Source organism: Lissotriton helveticus, chromosome 6 (genome assembly GCF_964261635.1).
Source record: "Lissotriton helveticus chromosome 6, aLisHel1.1, whole genome shotgun sequence".
Lineage (NCBI taxonomy): Eukaryota > Metazoa > Chordata > Amphibia > Caudata > Salamandridae > Lissotriton > Lissotriton helveticus.
Genome location: NC_136067.1, coordinates 667,677,317 through 667,703,945, shown reverse-complemented (window position 1 = coordinate 667,703,945; position 26,629 = coordinate 667,677,317). Strand labels below are relative to the sequence as shown.

At 44.6% G+C, this 26,629-nt stretch overlaps 1 protein-coding gene across 3 annotated transcripts in view; it reads left to right on the top strand.

The window, feature by feature from the left end:
• IBTK (inhibitor of Bruton tyrosine kinase) overlaps nt 1–26,629 on the top strand; it is an 876,521-nt gene that overhangs the window by 324,545 nt on the left and 525,347 nt on the right. For all 3 annotated transcript variants that reach the window (XM_078648126.1, XM_078648125.1, XM_078648127.1), the window contains one exon: nt 23,769–23,855. In XM_078648126.1, the coding sequence (XP_078504252.1) occupies nt 23,769–23,855 (87 nt within the window). The remainder of the gene's footprint in view (nt 1–23,768; nt 23,856–26,629) is intronic.

Below are 26,629 nucleotides of genomic sequence, written 5' to 3'. Positions count from 1 at the left end.
CTCTGATTAACTAATGCCACTCTGTTCCATGATTTTTATTCTACTTTTAAGAAGTATGAGTTGTGGCAATTCCTCTGTTATTCATGATATACTCTGAAGCACCTGTGGATTTTTCCTTATTTTTCCTATCGGTATCATTATGAACTGTACCTAACTGCTTTTATCTTTTTAAAAATCTTAATAAACATATTGAACTCAAAAAAATCGTTTTGGTTGGACGTTGTCCTAATAGATATGGGACACGCACAGAGTTAACCTATCCCCAACTACATCTGTAGCCATGGCTCATGCACCTTTCAGTTGAGGTGTTTAGGAGCTACTGCGGAGGAGAGAGAGGACTGTTCTCGATTTTCACTTAGGGGATTTTTTGGGCCCAAACCCAATTTCTCCTTCCGTGTAATGCTGTAGGTAATCACAGAAGGCCTTTAGAATAGTTATAGAAGTGAGGGGTTCGAGCCTAGTCTCCCCAAAATACATACCCTTGGCCTCTCCAACTGTAAGAAGAGGAGAGGGCAGGAAATCCTCTACAACCCACTTCTCAGAGTAGATGCCCAGAAATCCTTTACCCAGCATTGCAGCTGCTTCCCAAAGTAAACTTCTGCTAATTGTGTTTCAGAATGCTGAAGCTTTAATGATGTCAGTCTGATTCCAAATTGCAGTGATTGATGGCTCTGACATCTGATATTAATGAAAGAAAATGAGACGCCAATTCCCTTTTCTTCATTTAATCCCAGATTTAAATGAACATTCCCATTCCCCTCTGTTGCCTGAGAGTCGCCACCTCTCTAGGGATATCAAAGCTGTTTCCAGCTTGCTGATGCAGGCTTTGCCTCTCACGGTTTTCCTTCGCCTGTTAATGTTTTGGTGGCATGCCTTCACAAGGAGTGTCAAAGTAATTCTAATATTTTGAAATAAATCCTTATGCCATGAATACTAGTTTAGAGATAAATATGATCCTTGCACAAACTTTTGTTTAACCAGGTGTCAGAATTCGACATTCCCAGTATATTTACTCTGAGATATTTACGCAGGGCGAACCTGTTGCAATTTATTGGGGGGGGGAATGTATGGTAAGAAGGCACCACATGTGGATTTTGGTGCGAAACATACCAAATTTGCATGTTGTGCCTCACTGTTCTTTCTCAGACTTTGAAGAGGAGGTATTTACTGAAGCCAGTAGCCTCACAGCCTTGCATCAGTGTTTATTAGACATCGTAAATGCCTCATTTTATTGTGACAAACTTCGAATCAGAACCTTAGTCTCTCTTAAGGCTCATACTTCAAAAAAATGAAACAGCCTCAATGTAAATTCTAAGGTTAAAAATTAGGTTGCAGTTCTCTTTGCATCTTTGCTGGTTCAGCATCACCAAAAAGATTGTTCCTATTCTGTTGTGCTGAATACATCTACCACTTTCTGTATTATTGCTGCTACCAAATGCTTTTTAGGTCAAGCCTTCACCGTTGTTAGGCGATCTGTTGTAAGTTCTTTGTGGGGGTCTGGCTCCTCCCACTCTGTGGATTGGCTTTTCTATGCCTCATTCCAAATTCGTAGTCTTCAAACGGCTAATTGTTGGTGGATGTCCCACCTTTTTTCCTGAAGGTCACTCCCATGGAGTATTGCCCCAGGAACGAGCAGAGATGCACTTTTGTTGGGTGCAGCTTTTGTCATGTCCCACCTTTTTACCCCTCAAGTGAACCCCATGCAGTACTATTGAAGTGGGAGTGAGCAGAAGGCTTTACTTGTACTGTTTTCCAGAGGTAGTGTAGCTGAGGGAGAACGTGGCCAGTGAATTCATCTATTGCTGAAATGTGCATGTCACAGCTTTCAACATGGCAAGACCGGTGACTATTTTCATCCTTCCTGGTTAATACTGTGTGTGAATACTAGTGAATTTGGTAATTACAACATCTGTTCACTGAGTTACACTGGTGTGAGTTTGACAGCGTGTTCTGGTATTGTTAATTTGAATGTGATTTCACATTAACAAGTGAATATGTTGTTAAACATCTTGGCACAGCACTCAGCTAGCATCACTAAGAACATGCAAGGCTGTGTTAGGTCCAGTGTATAAAGGGGGATAAAAATGAGTCAGTGCAACATGTAGACGGGCCTCTGGTATTAAACCTGCGAGGCACTGGGGTAGCGGGTGAAACTTTGGTCCATCTCTGTCTGGATTTGTGTAAATTGTCATATTGTTCTGGGTTTCACCTCTCATGAACTTGTTGGTCCAGGTTCAATTAATTGAACAAATTTGCGCAAGTGTGAACGTTTCGCTGGATTTCACCATAAAATATTTCTTTATACGAATGTTTTGTGCCAGTTTGGCCTTCTTCCCAAAGATACCTCGGAAGACAGTAGAGATTCGCTTTTGTTTTTATAAAGAAATGGGTAGGAGTTAATTGGACAGTGTAATGAGCCATCCAGCTCCTACTAGTCGCCGAAAAGCTTTTCATGAGGGGTAGTAAGCGCTATATAAATACAAGTACATAGATTGGCTTCACGAGGCCCGCACCCGAGGACTAGAGCAGGACCGGTTCCAGGATTTTTGATCTTGGATGGCCATGAAGGTGAACGGCAACAGCCACAAAATTCAACAAAGCGGTTCGGTTATATTTTGAGTGTGGCCTTAAGCCCTATATTGACACGTTTTTCACGATAACCACAACCCATAAAGATACATCCTCTGCATTCCCTATTGTAAGAATTCCAGCAGGGGTGGGGCGCTGCTTTCAGAACTTTAGGGCATAGGTGTGCGGCATGTTCATTGTGATATTCAGCAGTAGAACCGTTCCTGCTACCACACATGCCCCCTTTGCGCCTTTTATTTTTTATTTTATTTTTAAAAGCACTGATGTTTAAAAATGTGATGCTATAAACTCTATAACTATTTTGCACACACTTTATCTAGTACCTTAATAAACTGCTTGCTATGTTTTTTTTTTCTACGCGCATGTTCACTGAAAAAGAAAAAAAAAGTTCTGGTTCTGGCTCAAATGCAGAAGGAAATGTGGCAGTTGTGATCAGCAATGCACACAGCACACACTATGACTCGTCGTCCGCCATGCTCAAAACACCAATTTGCCAAGAGATCAAGAGCAAAGAAAAGAGCAATCCAAAGAACATCATGGCAGGCAGCATGAGTTGTGTGTTGTGGGAATTGTTAACTATAACTGGCGAATAGCAATGATTTGAGCCAGAACCATAACGCATGTTTCAAGTGTCTTTTTCAGTGAATATAAAGGTAATTAAAAAACTGCATTTTTTGGCTAATCTTTTGAAAAATGTAAATAACGTTTGCTAAACTTTAGATGCCATTTAGGGATGTACATGTGGTCGTAAAAATAAAGTTAAGTTAACCTTACTCCAGCTTTTTATAGTTTCTAGGATGAAGGCCATTTTTTTAAAACCCGTCTTATTGCTGCTCTTATGTTCCTACAACTAAGAGCACAGTGCAAACATGCCAGTTATCCTTACAAATAACAAACGAACAGTCAAGCATATGATTGGTGACCCTGGCTTACCCCAGTTTGGATGTGCAAATTTAGTCCCAGGGTTGAAAACGACCAGCCTAGTCCCATCAGGAATCCAATCACTTGACCAAAGGGGAATATCTTTAGTCAATTTTATCCCCAAGGTCGTCCACTTTAGTGAATCATGGCAACTTTTGATAGATAGTTTGTAATTACCAGCAAAGAATCGACTGGTCTTCTACTATACAGCTGAACTAATAAGCCACATTGTTCCAAAAAATGCAATTCCAATCTAAGCCGGATCATCCGGATCCCCAAATAGCCAATCATTAATGGGATCATTTGGGCTACCAAATATTAATGTTTAATGTCAGGAATGCACAACCCACATTTAAAGGAGAATGACACATTTATTGAATGCCACCTTTGGAGGGGACCCAAGCCACAGGAAGGATGTCAAGATGGATTGCAGTGAGTAAATTTTTTTTTTTAAAGTGAGGCAATGTGAAATGGTAGGTTCGAGGCATATGAGCTGCAGATTGTACACTTAGCATTAGATCGACACCTGGTGTTGAGCTCGGATGATTACATGTTGTTGTCTTCTTAGAAGAAGTCTTTGTAGTCACGTGATAGGTGACTCCTCCCTGGGACAATAGTGCGCATGGGCATCGGCTCCATCCTTAGATTGTTTTTTTCCGCCACTGGGTTCGGATGAAAGTTTTCCGCTCCGGCTAGAAATAGAGTTTTCAAGTACTTCTAAGTGCAAAAAAACTTCCCCAGCTGTACAACCTGCGCATCCTTTCGATCCAAGAAAACCATCCGAGATCGGAGGGCCCATTGACACGACATGCAGAGATCAGCTCCGGAACCAGTGGATATCTTCGACGAGGAGGTTCCGCTCGTTCCCGAAGAAGATTCCAATGATCTCCAGATCGTATCAGAGGCAGACGACTCAGATGACTCCATACTATCGGGTCAGTGCGTGGGTACTACTGCCCCTGCACCACACACAGCACCCAGATCGAAGGCAAAGGTCAACATTCCGCCTCCGTGGCCCAGTCGCAACCGGAAATCCACTTCGACAGCCCCGCCATCGAGCCCGGCTCCGAAGAAAATAACTAAGCCTTCCAGTAGCTCGGTTCCGAGCAAGCCGCACGTGCCGATCCCACCAGCTCCCTCGGCACCGAAACCGAAAGAAGTCTCGGCTCTGAAACCGTCGACTTCTAAAGACAAGGGTGCGAAGCCAGTGTCTGACGCCTCAAAGCCAACGAGACCAGCTTCCACTCCGAAGACATCGTCTTCGATGCCGAAATCGACAAGGCCTGATTCCGATGCGCGAAAGAACTCGAAACAGCCTACCACACCGAAAACAACACCTTCGGTGCCGAAAATTACGCCAAAGGACACTGTAACCACTCCTAAGGCTAAAGACTAGCAGCAGCCTCGTCCGGTACCGAAAAAATCGACGCCGACAAAGGTTTCTCAAGGAGAAGAACTCTTCCAGCCAGATCCTCTCCAAAAGAAGATCTACATTGACCCAAAGACAGGTCACGTGTCCATTACACCACACAAGAAGAGAAAGGCAGATGACACACCCACACCTGTGGTTCCTGCCAAGAAGAAGGACTCTGCCACATCCCCTATGCACCCTTCTTCACCAATAGTTCCTTCTCCTTTATCTCCTGCTCCCATTAACATTTCACCACAAATTTCTCCTTCTCATTCTCCTCTGTTACCTCCACACTCACCTAAAAGTGATGATGACTATAGTTTAGACACAGATGAGCTTTTCTCAGACCCTACACATGATACAGACTGAGAGTACCCAAACCCACAGGATATACCAGACATTCCTGACCCACAGTCATACCCATCAAAACCTTCTCCCCCAGAAGATAACATTGGCTTTGGGCACCTATTGAACAGAGCTGCCATGTACCATAAGGTCACTATGCATTCTGATGAGGCAGAGGAGGATTTTCTGTTAGACACATTCGAAAAATCGCAAAGATCTGTTCAAATTCTTCCCATGATCAAAGGGGTCATCAGATATGCTACAGAAGTTTTTAAAGACCCTGTACGTACTAGGATTTTAAACCCTAGAATTGAGAAAAAATATAGGCCTGCACCTACAGATCCTACCTACATTAAGGGATAACTATCATTAGATTCATTAGTTGTATCAAATGCTAGGAAGAGAGCAAACTCACAAACTTCAGGTGAAGCACCCCCACCTGACAAAGAATCCAAGGTCATAGATGCCTCAGACAAAAGAATAGCTGCGCAAGCTACCAACATATGGCCTATAGCTAATACACAAGCCCTACTTTCACGGAATGATAGGGCTCATTATGACCAGTTAGAGAAACTGCTAGAACATCTAACTGACCAATATAGGACACAGGCAAATGATCTTATACAGGAAGGCAAGCTTATCTCAAATGCCTCAATCAAGTGCGCACTAGATGTAGCAGATACTGCCTCTAGAGCTGTAAATACCAGTGTCGTACTTAGAAGACCTGCGTGGCTACGCATTTCAGGGTTTAAACAGGAAGTCCAAACTACCATTTTAAACCAACCATTTAATCAAAACCAATTGTTTGGACCTGAAGTAGACACAGCACTTGAAACAATGAAGAAGGATACAGACACCGCCAAATCTATGGGGGCTCTACAGTCCACACAAACTAGAGGTTACTTTCATCGCTCCTTTTATAGAGGGGGCTCCAAACATACAGGTGCAGATAATACAACACCCTTCAAATCTAACACACGAACATCCTCTAACAAGGGATACTTTAGAGGAGGATACAGAGGAAATAACAACAAAGCAAGAGGTCGTGGTAACAACAGTAATCGAATCTCTTCCGCCTCAAAAAAGTGACTTTCCTCTGCTCCCCCAACAGCATTCCACTCCTGTGGGGGGCAGATTAACGCAATTCCTGCCTGTCTGGAACTCCATCACATCAGACAAGTGGGTAAGACAGATTATCCAGTATGGCTACTGCCTAGAACTTACAGCGACCCCTCCGCACATACCACCCAGACAGCATCCAATGTCTACAAAACACCTTACTCTGCTCAAACAAGAAGTTCTGTCACTTCTACAAAAGGACGCAATACAATTAGTTCCTTCACAAGAACAAGGAACAGGGGTTTACTCGCTGTTCTTTCTAATTCCCAAGAAGGACGGGACACTAAGACCAATTCTCAACCTCAGGCCCCTCAACCATTACATTCAGTCAGATCATTTTCATATGATCACTTTGCAACAAGTGCTCCCACTGCTGCAACAGGGCGCTTTCCTCACAACACTAGACCTAAAGGACGCCTATTTCCACATTCCTATACATCCTGCTCACAGTAAGTATCTAAGGTTTGTACTGGAAGGACAACATTATCAGTTCAAGGTCCTTCCATTCGGAGTGACAACGGCACCACGAGTATTCACAAAGTGCCTAGCAGTAGTAGCAGCACATCTCAGAAGACAACAAATACATGTCTTCCCTTATCTGGACGACTGGCTCATAAAAGCAAAATCATTCAACCAGTGTGTTCAACACACACATCAGACAATTCAAACATTACACAACTAAGGGTTCACAATCAATTACACCAAGTCGCATCTGCAACCCTCTCATATACATCAGTATCTAGGGGCTACAATAAACACGTCTACAGCTCTTGCGTATCCCAGTCCAGCAAGGATATAGAGCATTCAAGCCTTAGTCACAGTCTTTCAACAGCAACACTCTCTGCAAGCCAGAGTGTTCATGAAACTAATAGGCATGATGGCATCTTGCATCTTCATAGTGCCATATGCAAGACTGCAAATGCGTCCGTTACAGGAATGCCTAGCTCAACAGTGGAACCAGGCTCAAGGTCAACTAACAGACCTGGTGTTGGTACACAGCCGCACACATCGCTCTCTGCAGTGGGGGGGACACCCAAAACTTGACAAAAGGGCGGCCGTTCCTCGAACCTGTTCCACAACTAGTGCTCACAGCAGACGCATCCCTCACAGGATGGGGAGCCCATCTCCTACATCATACAACTCAAGGACAATGGAACAGTCAACAAAAATAGTTCCATATCAACCATCTAGAGCTGCTAGCAATATTCTTAGCACTCAAAACATTCCAAGTACAAGTACAGAACAAAGCTGTCTTGATCCGGTCGGACAACATGACAGCCATGTATTACATACAAAAACAAGGAGGGGCACACTCTCTACCACTGTCCCAGCTTGCACAAGACATTTGGAGATGGGCCATTCCACAAAAAATATATCTGTTGGCAGAGCACCTTCCAGGAGTTCACAATCAGATAGCAGATCTGTTGAGTCGGCGGACACAACAAATTCACGAATGGGAACTACATCCACAGGTTCTTCAGCCATTCTTTCGCAAGTGGGGTCATCCAGACATAGATCTGTTCGCCACACAAGAAAACGCAAAATGCCCAACCTTCGCCGCCAGGTTTCCTCACCCGCAGTCCAAGGGCAATGCAATATGGATGAACTGGTCAGGCAAATTTGCGTACGCTTTTCTGCCAATACCACTACTACCACTAGTAGTACGGAAGCTCAGACAACAGTCTCTCAAACTAATCCTAGTAGCTCCCACATTGGCACTCCAACCGCGGTTCACCACACTACTCCAGTACACACTCTCTAGTTCCACACCAAAAGCTACAACTGACTCCATCCCTGCTAACACAGAACCATGGAGACATCAGACATCTAGACCCAAATCAACTGAATTTGGCGATCTGGCTCCTGAAGTCTTAGAGGTCGGTTATCTTAACCTACCACCAGACTGTATGAACATTATTAAAGAGGCCAGGAGACCTACTACCAGAGCTTGCTATGCCGCTAAATGGAAGAGGTTTGCCATTTACTGCAACAATAACCAACATTGATCCCCTGGATGATTCCATCCAGAATATCATTTGTTACCTTTTACATTTACAAAGGTGTAACTTAGCAAATTCATTCTATACGCTTACATCTTGCAGCATATTTACAAAATAGACAACATTTATCTCTTTTCAGAGTGCCTGCAAATAAAGCATTTATGGAAGGATTAAAGAGAATCATTCCTCCCAGGTTGCCACCTTCTCCAGTATGGAACCTAAACGTTGTTCTTACAAGACTCATGGGACCCCCTTTAGAGCCTTTACATAAATGTGAACTACAATTCCTTACATGGAAAACAGCTTTCCTTATTGCGATTACCTCCCTTAGAAGAGTAAGTGAGATACAAGCATTTACAATACAAGAACCCTTTTTACAACTACATCGTAACAAAGTGGTCTTACAAACTAATCCATAATTCCTTCCAAAAGTCATAACTCCTTTTCATTTAAACCAATCTGTTACCTGTGTTTTTCCAAAACCCAGACTCTGTGGCAGAAAGGGCTCTACACACATTAGATGTTAAAAGAGCTCTTCTCTACTATATAGATAGAACTAAGTCTTTTAGAAAAACAAAACAACTGTTTGTGTCTTTCTCTCCACCGCACAAAGGCAACCCCATCTCTAAAGGTGGAATTGCAAGGTGGATTGTAAAATATATACAAATATGCTATCAAAAAGCAAAGCGTACATTAACAGTTCCTCCTAGAGCGCACTCAACACGCAAACTAGGAGCGTCTATGGCTTTCTTAGGAAACATCCCCCTAGAGGACATCTGCAAAGCAGCAACATGGTCTACAACACACACCTTCACTAAACACTACTGTGTTGATGTGCAAGCCAAGCAGCAAGCTGCAGTAGGCCAAGCTGTCCTTAAGACTCTTTTTCAAACAACTGCAACAGATACAGTTGACCACCGCTAGGGGAGACACAGCTGCACAATCGATGCTAAGTGTACAATCTGCAGCTCATATGCCTCAAACGGAAAATGCTACTTACCAGTATGCATCTGTTCTTGGCATTTAGAGCTGCAGAATAGTACACGCCCTCCCGCCTCCCCAGGACCTGAATCTGTTCCAGTTTTATCTTACTTAGAGACATCTTTTCTTTACTTCTACTAACTCCATCATTTCCCATCATGGCGAAAAACAATCTAAGGATGGAGCCGATGCCCATGCGCACTTTTGCCTAAGGGAGGAGTCACCTATCTCGTGACTACAAAGACTTCTTCCAAGAAGACAACAACATGCAATCATCCAAGCCCAACACCAGGTGGCGATCTGATGCTAAGTGTACTACTCTGCCGCTCTACATGCCAAGAACAGATGCATACTGGTAAGTAGCATTTTCCTTTTGTAAGATGGAGAGGATTTGTGGGAAGGTAATCTTTTGAAACAAAGTACCTCTGCCCATTGTTGGAGAGTGGTAAGCTCCCACAAGCCTCCTTTTGTCCTTTAAGCTTACTTAAGTGTGGTGCAATGTTTATAGTCCAACTTTCCTCTGGGTACATGGTGATAGGAACACCTAGATATTTAAATTATCCTGAAGTAATTTTAAATTTTGAAATATTTATGTTCGAGGCATGTGCGCTGCTAAAAAACATGCTTTGCATACTCCTGCTATCTAGTGTTGGGTTTGCAAGTTGTTTTTCTTTGAAGAAGTCTTTCCAGTCACAAGGTAAGGTGACTCCTCCTTTTGGTGATTAGGTGCTTGGGTATCAACTCTATTGTTAGATTGTTTTTTTCCGCCATTGGGTTCCGATGTGTATTGCTGCGCTCCAGTTCGAAACGGAAATTCGTGTTCCCATCGGTGTGCAAGCCACTCTACTGTCGACTGTATTGTTTCGTATGCGTTTCCGACTTCTACGCGTATTGTTTGGTGAACGAAGTCTACACTTTCAATCGGAAAACTTTGGGGAATGCATTCAGGCCTAACCACGTCAGGCCAGCTCTCCGTCGATGGATCGATCTCTATTTAAATTCTGTCCTCGGTGCCAGACAAAGTAACTGCGCACTGACTCCCACCAGGTGTGTAACTTGTGCTTGTCTCCGGAACTCTCAAAAAAACCTAAGGCTTCGGCACCACCTCTGCCTTCTGGCCAAGGTCAGCACTGAGACGAAGTTTCTGAAGCCCTGCCATCCAGCTCGGCTCCAAAAAAACAGTCAAGCCTTCTGGCTTGGTACCGAGTCGACTCAAATCCTGTCCGTTACCGAAGCCATCCAGTTTGAAGCCCAAATCCAGCTCGGAGTCGAAACCCTCCGTGCCGAAAAAGAAATATCCTTCGGAGTAGAAACCTTCCGCATCCAAAGGTCACTCCATCTTAGCACTGAAGCCATTGGTGCCGAAACCGAAAGATGTCTCTTAAGATACAAATTTAGACATTACTCCTCCCAAACTGGATCCCAAACAAAATACTTTATATTAACCTTCCTTGCATCCTTTTGTAAAGTGCTCTGCTATATAAAACTTTATGAATGAATAAATAAATAACCCAGATACAGGACATATTGACACCAAACTGCCTCTTAAACACAAGCTTCCTGAAGACAACAGTCATGAAAATTCCTTTAAAAGGGAAGAATGTTGGTACCAGTCGTTCTCATCCACTACCACCTTATTCTCCAACTTTAGATTCTTTGCACATCACATATCAGGACTCTCCTCAATCTCAGCCGGACAGGGAAGATATTGATGAGGGAGACATGCTTTTACCAGTAGATCCACGGATGGACTACACAATTGACCCTCCATTAGACAATGATCCAGACCTTCACCCTGCCAACCTATCTCCACCAGATGACAATGTTTCGTATCAGGCAGAGCCGCTGAATACCATGGGGTAATAAACTGAACAAATGCCAATGCTGTTCCTTCTGTATACGAACTAAACCTTCATCTTGGACCTGAACACAACATGAATTCTAGACTGGCTACTTAGTCTGAATTAATCATTTTATTTATTCTCATTTTTTCAAAGAAGTTTAGTATTTGAAATTCAACACTTTTTACATTTTATATTACAACAAAACAACTCAAAGTGGGAAAAATACATACAATGAAGAAGAATATATACAGCATCTACAACTTTACATTCATGACATCATTTGACCTACTCAACCACTCAAAAACAACTTTCTCTCATACAACAGCAAAAAAAACATATATTTATAGTTGATTTCATATAAAAATTAACATAGCCATAGACCTTGATTGAACCTCAATTTGTAAACTTTTTACAAATGCCGGAAAAATTATACTATTTTAAGAGTCTTATGGCATAAGCGAAAAAACGGGTCTACGCGTTTCGAACTCCTAATCTGTGGGGAGTTCTCATCAGGACCAGAAAGCTTGGGACACCACAAGCCTGCTATTACAACCTTGACGCTGGACAATCTCACACTCAAATATAAATTATCGCCATTTCTGCATGATGTATGTTGATTTTTAATTTAGCCTTTCTTCCATTGGAATAGATATCGGCTCCCGGGAAGAACCTCTACGCTCAACTCGTGTCGCGGACCGACTCCGGACGGCGTTCAGATCGTTTATCATGGGGTGGCACTGCACAAAGAATCCTTAGAAGAGTATGTGTTGTTTGAAACACTAGGAACTACACACAGGTCGAGCCAGACACTCCCTATGGTATGATGAGACCCACTGACGAAATTTTTAAAGATCCTGTGCATACACACATCTTGACTCCTGAATCAATCAATCATTTGTAAAGCGCACTACATACCCGCGAGGGTCTCCAAGCGCTGGGGGGGGGGGCGCTACTGATCGAACAGCCAGGTCTTGAGTATCCTCCTGAAGGTCAGCAGGTCTTGGGTCTGTCGTAGGCTCGGTGAGAGGGTGTTCCACATCTTGGCGGCGTGGTGGGAGAAGGATCTCCCACGGGTGGTTGTTCTTCGGATGCGCGGGATGGTGTCGAGTGAGAGGTTGGCGGAGCGTAGCTGGCGGTTGGGGATGTAGAAGGAGAGCCGTCTGTTGAGGTAGGCTGGGCTGGTCTTGTGGAGTGCCTTGTGTGCTTGGGTGAGGAGCTTGAAGGATATCCTCTTGTTGACGGGGAGCCAGTGCAGCTTTCCCAGGTGGGGAGTGATGTGGCCGTGGCATGGTACGTCGAGGATCAGTCGTGCCGAGGCGTTTTGGATGCGTTGTAGTCGTTTGATGAGCTTGGTCGGGGCTCCAGCTTAGAGGGCGTTTCCGTAGTCGAATCTGCTGCTAACGAGAGCCTGGGTGACTGTCTTTCTTGGATCTGTCTGGATCCATCTGTAGATCTTGCGGAGCATGCGGAGGGTGTTGAAGCAGGAGGAGAAGATGGCGTTGACTTGCTTGGTCATTGAGAGCGTTTAGTCGAGAATGATTTCCAGGTTGCGTGCGTGGTCCGTGGGTGTCGGTGCTGCCCCCAGTGCCGTCGGCCACCAGGAGTCGTCCCACGCTGAAGGGTTGGAGGCGAAGATTAGGACCTCCGTCTTGTCAGAGTTCAGCTTCAGATGGCTTGTCTTCATCCAGTCGACGAAGGCCCTTATTCCTTCGTGGATGTTGGCTTTGGCGGTGATGGGGTCCTTGGTGAGGGAGAGGATCAGCTGAGTGTCGTCGGCGTAGGAGATTATGTTGAGGTTGTGCTGTGCAGCTCCGTGTGCGAGCGGGCCATGTAAATGTTGAACAGCGTTGGGCTGAGGGAGGATCCCTGGGGTACGCCGCAGATGATCTCAGAGGCTTTGGAACTGAAAGGGGGGAGGCGGACGCTCTGGGTTCTGCCGGAGAGGAAGGAGGTGGTCCAATCCAGAGCCTTGTCTTGGATCCCTGCGGCGTGGAGGCGTGCACATAATGTGCGGTGGCAGACGGTGTCGAAGGCGGCAGAGAGGTCTAGGAGGATGAGTGCTGCGGGCTCGCCATTGTCCAGCAAGGTCCTGATGTCAATCGTGGTGGTGATGAGGGCAGTCTCGGTGCTGTGGTTGCTGCAGAAGCCTGACTGGGAAGGGTCCAGGATTCTGTTTTCTTCAAGGTATCGGGTTAGCTGTCTGTTGACGGTTTTCTCGATGACCTTGGCCGGGAAGGGAAAGCAGAGAGATGAGCCGGAAGTTCTTGAGGTCTCTTGGGTCTGCCTTAGGTTTTTTGAGTAGGGCGTTGATCTCTGCGTGTTTCCAGATCTCTGGGAAGATCGCGGTCTCGAGGGAGAGATTGATGACGTTGCGCATGGTGGGGTGCGATGGAGCTGCTTGCTCTGTTGAAGACGTGGTGCGGGAATCGGTCTGACGGCGAGCCGGTGTGGATTGTGCACATGGTCTTGATGGTGTCATCGATGCTCACGCTGGCCCAGGCTAGCAGGGGATCGTTGTCGATGGTGTGCGGAGGGTCTGTTGTGTTGCTGTCTGTTGGGGCTGTCTGGGTGTTTAAGCTGTCGTGGATGTCTGCTAACTTGTTGTGGAAGAAGGTGGCGAGGGTGGCGCACAGGGCTGGCGACACGGGAAGAGGGGGCGCTGCCAGTTGATCTCTGTGAAGCCACAGTGGTGGTTATACCAAAATCAGGTAGCCCCCAGAGAGCTACAGATCTTAACATCCAATATCACTTTAAACATTGATACTAAGATTTTGGCCTCTATCATAGCAACACGACTTTGGATTTCTGGTTGGCCAGGTCATGCGCCTAAGCCAGGCAGAAACCACCACTCTAGTGAGGGCAAGGGAGTTACACACCGAAGATAACCACTGCTCACCCCCTTGGTAGCTTGGCAGAGCAGTAAGGCTTATCCCAGAGGCAATGTGTAAATCGTTTGCGCAACACACTCATTCAGCAGTGACACACTAGGCACAACACAAAAGAAACTCCTCACAAAGTTATGTAAAAATAGCCTTTGTATTATCCATAAACCACATTAGAACATAATCACCCATATACACTGTGCCACCTGGCACTTGGTATGACTTTACAGGGATTATATACACTACAGGGCCAATCGGGCAACTGTCATAACCATCATATATGTCACGGTTAGTGAAGACAACCAGTAACTACTGGTAACATTGCACTTAGCCGGAACACATTAGGCATACATCATAGCATTACCTAGGAGAGCATATTACACATATACAGCCTCAGTGCACCATAGTAAACACTGGTCACACATCTCATGAGTACCTCTCAGACATAACCGTAATTGCTCCTAGGGTGCATACATTGCCACAACAGCATAAGCACATTATGCATTATCATCCTAATCACCAGTGCACTCTAGTAGTGTGCACTTATTTGTAGTCCCCACTGGCAATGTATTAACACATCACCTAATCACATGAGGTCCCACCTTGACATAGGGCACTGGTACTAAACCTCACTGTTAGGGCCCCCAAGCGATGTACATAACATGCCGGTCCAGGGCTCATCCAAAGGCGTGTGTCCCTCACCGGTACAGCTGTGGACACTGCTCTTATGCTCCCCCGATGCGGAGCAAACCAAAATAGAACAGCGGACCAGAGCAATCTGGGCCAACATCAGGCAACCCCCCACCCCTTTGTTGGTAGCTTCTCTCTGGACCCACTGACCTGCTAACTGCTACCCGGGACCTTCTTTCTAGGCTATTCCGGTCTCCTCGCCATGACCGGTTATCTCTGGCGACCCGCCTCTCCCTTTACCAGGTGGGGAAGTCGAGCAATGGAGCCCTTGAGGCTCCGGTTTTCTCCTTTGGAGATTGCGGGTGGAGGAGCCCGCGAGGCACCGGATCTACCTTGTTGCCGGGCCCGCCCACAACCAGGCTTTACTCTGACTGGCTTCCGGCCTCTACTGCAGCATCCTTCCTCACAGGCTGCCGGCTCCCGCAGGTTGCTAGGCAAAGTCTGGCTTCTCTGTGGCGCTTGGTTCCTGACGAGCGGCTGCGCTTCGTGCCTTCTCCTCAGAACTCCCCGGCAAGTTTAACGCTCCTTTTGCTGTTTCAGGAGGCGTGATGCCTCCAGGATTGGGCAAACAAAGATAGAATTTCCCCCAAGCAAAGGGGGAGGCAACTCCAATGAATCCAGCGCTCTCGTAGCGCTAAATCTGCGGAGTACTTCGGGGCAGGATCCCCCAAGCCCTGAAGGGAACAGATCAAGCGCTCACCCCACGCTGAGCCCCAAAGTCTTTAGGGGCAGAGCTGGGCCCAGGAAGGCCATTTCACAGGGCCCTCCAGGAGAAGGGGAGTCCTTTGTGGCGGTTCCTCCTGGCGCCCAGCAGTTCTCTTCGTCTTGTCTTAAAGTAAGCACACTTTACATGGGGTCACAGCCTCAATATTTTTTATCATAAGTGTCTTTGTTCTTCCCCCTGGCACAGGGCTCTGTGCCCAGTCCAAACCAGTTCTGGGGGTACTTGCATACATCTTTTTACTTGCACAACATCTTTATTGTTAGTATATGCTCTGGCCCCAGACACCCCACAGTAGGGGGGGGCAGAGCCAGCATTGTGGAAGGCCGGCACAGCCCTATTTAGGGTCAGGTGCTACTTCTTCCACTTCTCCAAATGCAGATCAGGCCTATTCAGCCTAGCGCTGACTCACCCAGCTCCTCTGGAACCACTGCACCTCCCCATCCCCTTTCATCCAGAGCCAGACATGCAATACACAACAGCCAGGCACAAAGACACATAGCACACAGAAATGCCCACTTTTAAAAGTGGCATTTCTAAAATAGTGATAATAAATATGCGAACACCATTACACAGCATTTATTGCCACTATTCCAAACATATCAAACTTGATCACGCCACCCCTTTCCTATCAGGAATTACCACTGAAACGTATATCAGGGATTCCCTAATGCATTCCTATGAGAGGACAGCCTCACAGTAGTGAGAAACCAGATAGGCTGTTTGTCACTTCTAGGACATGCCACACAGTTAAGGCACATTTCCTACCTTTTACCTACACCGCACCCTGCCCATAGGGCTAGCTAGGGCCAACCTTAGTGGTGACTGATATGTAGTAAAAAGGAAGGCACAGACGTGGTACCCGCTTAATGTACCACGTCACAGCAGCAGTAAACTGCGCGCGCAAGGCCTGCAGTGGCAGAGGCATGAGACAGGTTTGAAAGGCTACTTTGGTGGGTGGCGCAAGCAGCGCTGTAAGCCCACCAGTAGCATTAAATTTACTGGCCCTGGTTATATGAGATACCACTTTACAAGGGACTGATAGGTAAATTAAATATGCCAAACAGGTGTGGCCCAATCTTAACAAATTCACCATAGAGAGCACGTGCACTTTAGCACTGAACATCAGTGATAAAGAGCCCAGAGCACAGAGTACTAAAACAACCAACACCAGGTCAGAAAACATACCAGGAGGCAGGCAAAAAGTTCTGAGATGAGCCTTCAAAAAGGGCCAAGTCCATCAGAGCCCAATCAGGTTTTATGCCTGGCCGCGCCACAATCTCCGCCGGCTTGCCAATTGGCCTGATACAGTGAGGGACAGGCCCACCCCACAGATGCTTCTCTTCCTAGATGTGGAGAAGCCTTTCAACACTGTCCACTGGAGTTTCATGAGACAAGTCCTTATAAAGTTTGGGTTTGGATGACAATTCATGCCCTGCGTGGAGCTATTGGATACGAACCCTAGAGCAAGCATTGGGGTCAATGGGGTAAAATCTGCTTACTTCCCCATCCAAAGAGGAACCCGACAGGGCTGCCCTCTATCTCCCCTGCTCTTTGCATTAGTCTTGGAGCCATTGGCGTTCCAGATCAGGAACCACCCAGAACTTAGGGGTTTCCAGGACACTGGAGGCCAGCTTGTGGATGACCGGATTTCCCTCTATGCGGATGACATCCTGCTCTACATCACTAACCCTGACACAACACTCTCTCTAATACTCTATCTAGTCAAGGAATATGGCAAATCCGCAGGATATAACCTCAACTGGGGTAAGTCGAGCCTCTATCCCGTAGGAGGCTCTGACACACACTTAATACCAGAACATCTACACATAACTGACGTGGGATTTTAATACTTGGGACTGTGCATATCTATCAATGAGGCTTATTGCCTCACTCACCACATTAAACAAGTATTTAATGAAGAAGTTGCTGGATGGTGACGTCTCCCATTGACGCTGCTGTGGAGAGCGGCCTTGTACAAAATGATAATTCTCCCTAAACTATTGTACATACTCCAAAACACATACCATAAAATCCCAGAAATGCGGCCATTGGCCATCATTTAATTATTCCTAGCCCCCCGGTCAGCCGCCAGCAGCAGGTGAGTTTTTCCGTCCACTCCAATCGTCGACAATTAATGATTCATAGTGGGCAGTGGTGGCACAGTTGGCACTGGGCGGGCGTCGTGCGCAGTGGTGGATTCATTTGATTGTTCTTACTTGTGAAGTTGTGAGCAGGGCGGAGGCAGTGCGGAGCGAGGTGCCCCCACTGGCCTGAGTTGCGCACTCTCACAGAACCATAGCGGGCCGTGGCTGCAGGCAATAAATCAAAATTTGTAATCGTGATGAATCCATGATGATTGTCACAGTCCGGGACCGTGACAAACAATCAGATTCATCATCATGATTACAATTTTTGTTTTGGTGTGTATGGTGCGGGCGGCCGGGCTGCGATTAAAGCAGGAGAACTAAGCTAATGCAGGCTGGCTGCTTCGTTCGTTCTCCTACTGTAATAGCGGACTAATGTGATTGCTGGGCCTCTTGGGAGCTGCATGGGGCGGCCAGCAAAAGAAATACAGGCCCAATACATTTTTTGCACATATCATCAGATTGAGGTCTAATCTGGTGGTATGTGCAAAACAAAAACGGAGCAAACATTATTTGCGGCATGGGGGGCCCCCAGCCTCTCACTCACAAACTGGAGGCTCTAGTCTGGTGCGGTCGGTCTCATCTGAAGAGACTCGCTCCAATGTGCAGCGCGGAACCGGGATGAATCATTACCACAGACAGGACCAGGCCAGGGCTGTGGTCTGTGGAGAGGTGTTCCCAGAACAGCAATCATTTTCACAGGCAGTAACAGACCGGGCCTGTGGATAAATGTTCCCAGAGCATGAATCATTTCCACAGGCAGGAACAGCCCGAGGCTGATGTCTAGTGGTAAAGTTGTGGCTGTGGTACGTGTGTGGCTTGATATAGCAAACGCAGTTGTGTTAGTCGATGTTGTGGCTGTGCCTTGTGTCTGATATATTAGTCTGTGTGTGTGTCTGGCTATGTTAAGTGTGGGTGTGTTAGATGTTGTTGTGACAGTGGTGTCTTCGGCAGCAACAGGTGTGTGCATGCCACAGATGTGTGTTTTGCTGTGAAGTGATCTCTGCTGCATCCCTGTGCTGTGTGGTGTCCATCACTGTCCGTGCTGTGCGCAGAGACGTTTTAAGGCATGGGCAAAGTGGGCTCTGGCCCAGGGCCCCAGCCTTTCTTGGGGCCCCCTGATAGAGCTGGCTCTGTTCTGCAGAGTCTTGCCCTGTTGACCTTGAATAATTCTTAAACAGAAATACTGTTTGCCTTCAATTTATTTTTAATGTGGCTGATGTGTGTCTATTATAGACATTTTGAAGAGAAATGGTGTATTTGTTTCATGCAGCATCCATAAAAAAAGTTTCTTTTAGGTCAAAACAGGACCTCACATATTAGAAATATTAGTGTCCCACACAGATTATTTGCTGCTGTATTTCAATATTAAAAACACATGTCACAATCCCTGAATATTAGATGTAAACATATTTAGAATTTAGACAAGTGTGCCTGTGAACTATCAGTCACTTGACCAAAAAAGGCATGAAAGAGCGGATTCGAACAGGGGCCCCCAAAATACATTTTCCCAGGGCCCCCCAAATCCTTAAGATGTCCCTGGCTGTGCGTCATAACGTATGTGCTTTGTATCACTGTGAGCCTGTACTGTGTGTTGTGTGACTGTTTTCTGTGCTATGTGTCATTGTGCTTTTGATCTGTTTTTCACTGTGTCTGTGATGTATGCTGCAGTGTCACCGTGTGCGTGTTTTATGTCATTGTGTATGTATTGTGTGACACTGTGTCTTTGCTATGTGCCACTTTGTTTCTGTGCTGTATGTACATCTGATTGACAGCATGTTTGACTTGTTTGCCACAGTGCCATCGTGTGTTGTTTATACATATTAATAGTAAGTAATTTATTCGATCAATTTATGATCATTTACTTCACAAAGTAAAAACATACTCGTAAAAATACAAATCTAAAAGAAACATTTTACAGCATCATTAATCTCAAAATTACTATACAAAATTAAAAATACATTTTACTGCGCCATTAATATAAAAACAGCTATACACAAAAGACAATTGCAGTAGTTTCCAAACTACTTAATAGCCATGAGGAGAGCTAACATTTTACTTACATATTAATATATTTCTTGGGATATAACCATATCACTGTTTTTCTGGCTGTGACAATGTATGTGTATCTGTCACAGTGTGTACACTGTCTATCTCTGTGTGATTGCATCCATCTGGATATTTGTGTCTAGCTACATTGTGTGCTAAAATGGCACCATCACTGTGTCTGCCTCTGTGTCAGTGTCCGTGTCTAAATGCTTGTCTGACAGAGTTTCCATGTGTAATACATGTCTGATTGCCTCTTGTTTGCCTTTCTGCGCGTGTGGTTATTTTTGTGTATCTGTCTGGAGCTGCCATCTCTGATTGTTTAAGGACATTTGAGTGGGATGATAGTATAGATAAAGAATATTTTATTGATGGTATTAGCTGATACTCATGTTCTATACAGCTATGGCCACATTCTTCAGTACAGCCATGGGAACATTCTGTGGTACAATAATGCACATTTACTACAGTAGGAAAACAGCATGTTTTGTGGTGCATTAATGCCTATTATGTAGGGCAATAATAGCCATTCTCTGTAGTGAAATGATGACAGTCTCTAGTACAGTTGGGGCCTCATTCCTGTAGGAGAGTGATTGCATTAGTAATAGAATTATAGCATATTCTGTAGAGTACAGGCATGGGACCATTCTTTAGTACAATAATGAACAAATATATACACCATAGTACGAAACAGCATTACATTAATGCCCATTCTACAGTGCAATAATAGCCTTATTCTTTAGTGAAATTATGACATATTCTGTAGTACAATAACCTCATTTGGTAGGTTAGCAATGATATTCTAGAATACACTTGTTGCATAATCTGTACTACAATCATTGCATATTTTGTAGTACAAAAGCACAGAGATGGTCATATTCGGTACAAAGATGGCTACGTTTGGAAGTACAGTCAAGGGGACAGTCTATTCAGGATGTTCTGTACTACATTAATGGGCATATACTGCCGTACCATAATTTATTTAATTATTTAAAACACTTATTAAGCGCACTGTCACCTTGCAGGCATCCTGAGGCTGACTAGTTCAGAGAAGCGGACTGTGACAGAAGGAGCGTGACCTTTCAGGGAGTTGCCTTGGGAAATAACCATGTTTTAATCTTTCTCCTGATGACATGTTATTCAGTACGTTGATACCCATTTTGTTATACAATAAGATCTATATTATCTAGTTAAACTATTCCCTTATTTTGTAGTGAAACAATATTGCATTATGTGAAACAACGATGGCGCTTTGGTGTAGTGAGGATAACATTAGAAGTAAATTAGTGTTATGTTCTGTAGTGAAATGATGGAAATCTCTCTCTCTCCCCTTTCTCCCGCTCTCGCTCGCTCTATACCTCTCTCTACTCTCTCTCCTTCTCTCTCTCTCCTCCAATCTCTCCCCTTTCTCTCTCTATATATATCTATCTATATATATATGTATATATATATACACCTCTCTCTCTCCTTCTCTCTCTACACCACTCTCTCCTCTCTCCCCCATCTCTCCCCTTTCTCTCTCTCTCTCTCTCTCTCTCTCTATATATATATATATATATATATATATATATATATATATATATATATATATATATATTGTGCTCGACATTTCATTTTTATTGTTCTCTGTAGGAATGTGTGTGATTTATGACTGGGTATCCTGGTGTTCCATAAGGTATTCATTTACCATGCTTTAAAAGTTAATGCAATCTAATATGTAATGAAAAATGTGAGGAAAAATGCTTTATTTTGACCTTTCTGTCTCCCAACTTTTCTTGGGGGGAGAAGCCCACCAAACTCCCCCTAGTAGTGGTTGCTCATTGCGCTTGCTCGCTACACCCCATATAGGGGCTGGTCTCAGTTTTACTATGTTCTCTCTGATTCACTACTCGTGTCTATTTTTAGTGGTCTCTGTAAGAATGTCTATGGGTACATATGACTGGGTGGGTAACCTGGTGCTCTTTAGGGTAATCATCTCCTATTTACTGTTCTTTGAAGGTTGATACAATTGAATATGTAATGAAAAATGTGCTGTAAAATTCACCATTTTGGTATGTCTTTTTTCAAAATTTTCGTTGGGGAAGAACCCCCCCCCAAATGCCCCTAGTAGTGTCGCTCGCTCGCTCGCTCCGCACCAGACGGGGGCTGGGCTGGCTAAACTTGCCAGGGTTGCTTTCAGTTCCCAGTCCGGCCCTGAGAGGCAGGCAAAGACTTTGCTGTTTCTCAGACTTCTTAATCAGTGGGCAAGCTCTACTACAGGTCCTTGGAGATACCCAGAGGAAGTAATTGTAGAAAGTTCAGTCCAGTCCTTTCAGTGCCCAAGACCGAAGCAGCCACTGTAGGCCGATACAGCAAAGCCTGCAGCACAGTGGCAGTCCCTCCTCACAGCTTCTCTGGCTCTACTTCGTGGCCGGTTTCTTGATCCCAATGAGTTCCCTTGAAGACTTTGGTTAGGTTGCAGTATATTTTTAAGCAGGCCCTCAATACATTGTTCAACCTTTCTGCCCTCAATTTTTTCAAGTAGTTCCACCAGGCGTGCATTGTTCCGCCTTGATCTCCCTTCTCCACCTTCTGCCCTTGGGTGCAGGCACTGGCTGGTATCGGTAAGCTAACAAACCTCTACTTTAAGTTATTTTATAGCACAAGCCTGTTTCTCCAGTGTGCACTTGGGTATCCCTACCCTGTCAGATATCATTTGAAGGTCAGTACGTATGAGATTGATGTTGAGTGGAACAGTATACATTTTATGCTCATGGACTAATTTGGTCTCCTTGACCGATTTGCATTAATTCTCTCTGAGATGGAACATGGCCACCAGCAGCTGAGCAAGGTTGAGCATCACTCATTCCCAGGCAGCCGTCCTGTGTGGTAGTGTGTAATGCGTGTTTCTCCAGTCTACTGAGTGGCGCTTTGCTAGGACCATTCTCACAGCCCACCCTGGTATTGATAGATGATAAGATTCCCACATGTGCCTTCCCGATGCTAACCGTATAAGTGAGGCTTGCCCGCAAGGAAGAGTGACCCGCCATCAGTCTAGCCATAGCTGAGGTGGCCAAGGCTCAGTTTACAATGTCCCCCACAGCCACTGGAGTATTTGCTTGTGGACCAAAAAAGGGGGCCCGCCCACCCAATGCCCAGCTTGCGCACCCCAGATAGCCTGTAGGCCCCTGTCATCAATCGGGCACGTCCCTAGCCCTGCCCATCACACACAGCTCACTGGTTGGTTCCAGCATTCCGCCAGCCTAGTCCGCTTTGCTGCCATCAGTGCCAAAACTGGCCCGGGTGCTTACTCCCACGGGCAAACCGATTTTTTGACTGAGCTGAACACTACTGACCTGTACTCGCCACGTCGTGCCATCAAGTCTTGTAACCTCCTCGCCATCATCACCTCTAGGCTGGGATCACAAGAACAGCAGCCGGTGTCCAGGATCACTCCGCCACCCGCACTTCAGGACACTCTACCTGTTATTGCGACTATGGATATGCCAGTGTCCGCTTCATCCCACAGTATCTCAGCGTTATATCATTTTTACCTTTCTCGGCAGGAGCTCAAATTTAGTGTGCCATCTTGGTCCGGTGCTTACCCATGCCCCTTCTTACAAGTGATATTGGACATTATTTAGGATTTGGCACATGCAGGAAATCCGTTAAAAAAGTGAGGCTTTTCCTGTCTGCTCTATTTAAAGTCTATGACCATAAATAGGGCAGATGGAACTTCTTCTACTTTGTGGCGGATGACTCAAATCTGTCAAACTCTAAATAAGCTCTTTGCTTAATCTCGGTAAAGTTGTAGTGGCAAAACAAGGTCACAACAGTACTCCCACCAGCATTATTCAGTTCAGCTCAAGTTAAATCAAATGTGATTTTTATCCTCTCTTGACACTGATGCCGAAAATTCCCTTTGTGCATGATCATTATCATTCTCTAATCTCTCGTACAATACATTTAAGTATTCATTTCAATGTATTTACATTCAAATACGTTTTAAAATGAAATATTGAATGACTTTTTTTTTATTGTATAACAAATTAAGTATATTGTCAAACATGTATGTTCCGTCTTTCCATTGCAGACTGGAAGGTGTTAGATATGAAAATGGAAAAATAAAAGTTGTCAATAAGAAAAATGGTAACAGACCGAAGCTGAACCAGAATAAATGGTACTTATAAAATATTAATTACTCTAAAATAATCCGTATATTTTTCTTTTATTCCAGTACATCTAGCAGTTCGATGTATTTATTGACAGTTTTCAAGCAAATCCAATTCAGTAACCACATTTTAGAAGAAATAAAACAGAATAATCAATAAATATTGGTAAACATTGGCCTTTCCTTACCAATATACTACAGGAAATTAGATCACATAGGTGTTTGGGAACCCCAAACGTATGTAGAAAGTTATACGGACTACCAGAATTTGTAAAAACAGATATTAAACAGACACATAAAACTATGTAGGGATTTAAACTCTGGGGGGGGGGGGGGGGTTTACACTGATACAATTACCCTTACATACCTAGTTTTATTATGTGATTATGTGTGTTTATTTCTTTGAAAGATTTGTCTTCATGGTTATGCCAGGCATGATGTTTATAAGGGCAGGTCCTTTTTATTGAAATACCTGCACTAGAATTGCCTTTCCATCCCAAAATGCATGCTATCCTTAGTAACCATTCATCTGGTCTTTCCTTGAACACAACTTGTTTATGTCGGCCATGTCTTCCTCTATATTTTGGAAAGCTGTGTTGACTACTGAATTGTAGAGTATCCTGAGCAAACAGTGCATGTGCTTCCAGAAACCCCTATTGAGGTCCTATAGCATCACAACTCCTGAGTGTTTCTATTAAACCCTGGTCAAGAAGTGCAAAACTAATAATCATTGAAAAAAGCAGGGTCATGTCAATTCTTCAAAAATAACTTCTATGATGCAAAATGTACTCTAATTGCAAAATAACAGTATATACATACAAACTACCAGTTGCCAGATTTAGCCTTTAAACTAAGCTTAACAAATCATCATGCAAGTTCACAGCACCTGACATAAGGAGTATATTACAGATGCTTCTCAAAGAACCTACAAGTTTCAGATTTGTCTGCTCCTTAAGGAGAGGCCAGCATTCGTTCCTGCAAAAGTACAGAATGACCACATGTGGAGCAGGAAGAAACCACCTAACATATTTGTGCGTTTTGTTTCTTATCACCCACCTATGGATGCTATTTTGATTAGTCATCTATTTTATATAGATTAATGTATGAATGGTTTGGCAATTCAATTGCTTTAGCTTAAAAGACTATCTATAGGTATTTAGCTAAGACCAATTTGAACTTGACACAAATCATCTAAAGTATTTTGTGTGCAGAGGCTTAACATTTAACCCGAGCAGCTGTGAGCGTAGCCATATTTCAGTTGAATACTTAGGCTATACAGTTTAATGCAAAGGTATAGAACAAAAATAGAACCTGTCTGAGGCTATTGTTAAAGCCCCATCGTCTAGGTGTATTAACATGTTTATCAGTGGCAAGCCCTCTGATTCGTTTGCAAAATAAGATACTTTTACGACTAGTATCTTAGTACATCTGGCTCCCTATCCTGACTCCAAAGAAAACGTTCCCTTTTCAGGGCTCAGAACTGCTACACAAGGTTTTTCTGAAGGACTTTACAAGCAAAACTGAGTATTTTTCTGCCCTGAACAAAAGGATACCTATCAATTGTTCCGAAATTGCATTAATAATGCAACAAGGTTAACATCTTTTGTTGTTTGAAATAAATGCATTTTTGATGCATACGACTGATTGCAGATTCCTCACCTTTAGGATAGTCTCAGGCACCAGATTGGATCTGCAATTTGTTTAAGCAATTGCTCCTGCGTGCTGCCAGGTAGTGCAGTCTTATTCCACGATTACTTGGCACTACCCTCAAAAACGGAGTGGAACTACATATAGGCCCCTCCCCTGCACACTGCATTTAGTTCGTTATTTTCTGCATCCTTTGACTTGGATCTACTGCTCAGTTTTCAACTTTGTCAGCCTATGGAATGCCAAACTAAAGAATGATAGTGTGCCAGAGAAGTGATAATCACTAAATGACAGGTCTTAAGCTATGCCGCAACTACAGGAAGTATGTCTTTCGCGCATCCACATGGTAGGTACCTCTGCTGTCTTGCATCACGCCATGATTTAAAGTTGTGCTATACTGCTCTGTGAGGCACCCAGAAGTGATTTTAGAGCTGGAATCTATTATTATATATAACGAAATAGAAGAATAGGAAGCACTGGAAGCAGCGTTCCCACTTCAAGTTGCAAGGCTGTTCCTATTTCAGATCACAGGACCACACTGTCACCAAATCACTGTCTCAAATGAAAACCTCAGTTAAGTCAAAGTTCAAAGCTTACCATAAGCGCCGAAAGGTCAAACGTGACTCACCCCCTCCCGTCTCTCAAAATGAGGCGGGAAACCCTGTAATTGGCATTCTAAGAACCTATTCCCTTCAGCCTCTTCTTCATCCAGATCCTTCCTGAGACCGGAACCTGCATGCCCTGGTTCCACAGACCATGGTTGACCCTGCAGCAGGTTGAGGCATTTAAGGACACCATGCTGCAGATCCTTAAAATGATGATGGTTCCCTCTGGAGTGCATTCTGGTCCCATGGAACCTCAGGGAACATCAGTTGTACATCCACCAGTTGGTCCTTGCGAGCACTGATTGACCTTTCTGGGCCTCCAGTGTCAGCTGAGGTAGTGCTTGTAGCTGATCCCCGGGCCTGGGATCTGAAAATGTGTTCTAGAGAGGTGATGACGCCTGCCACGTCAAGTTCATTGTTCATACCACACCTGAAACTAGCACTGCTGGCGACATCTTCTATGTTTGACAAGTAAAACATGAGGACCCCCCTTTGCCTCGGCGAGTCCTTATATATTGACAGCTTACAACC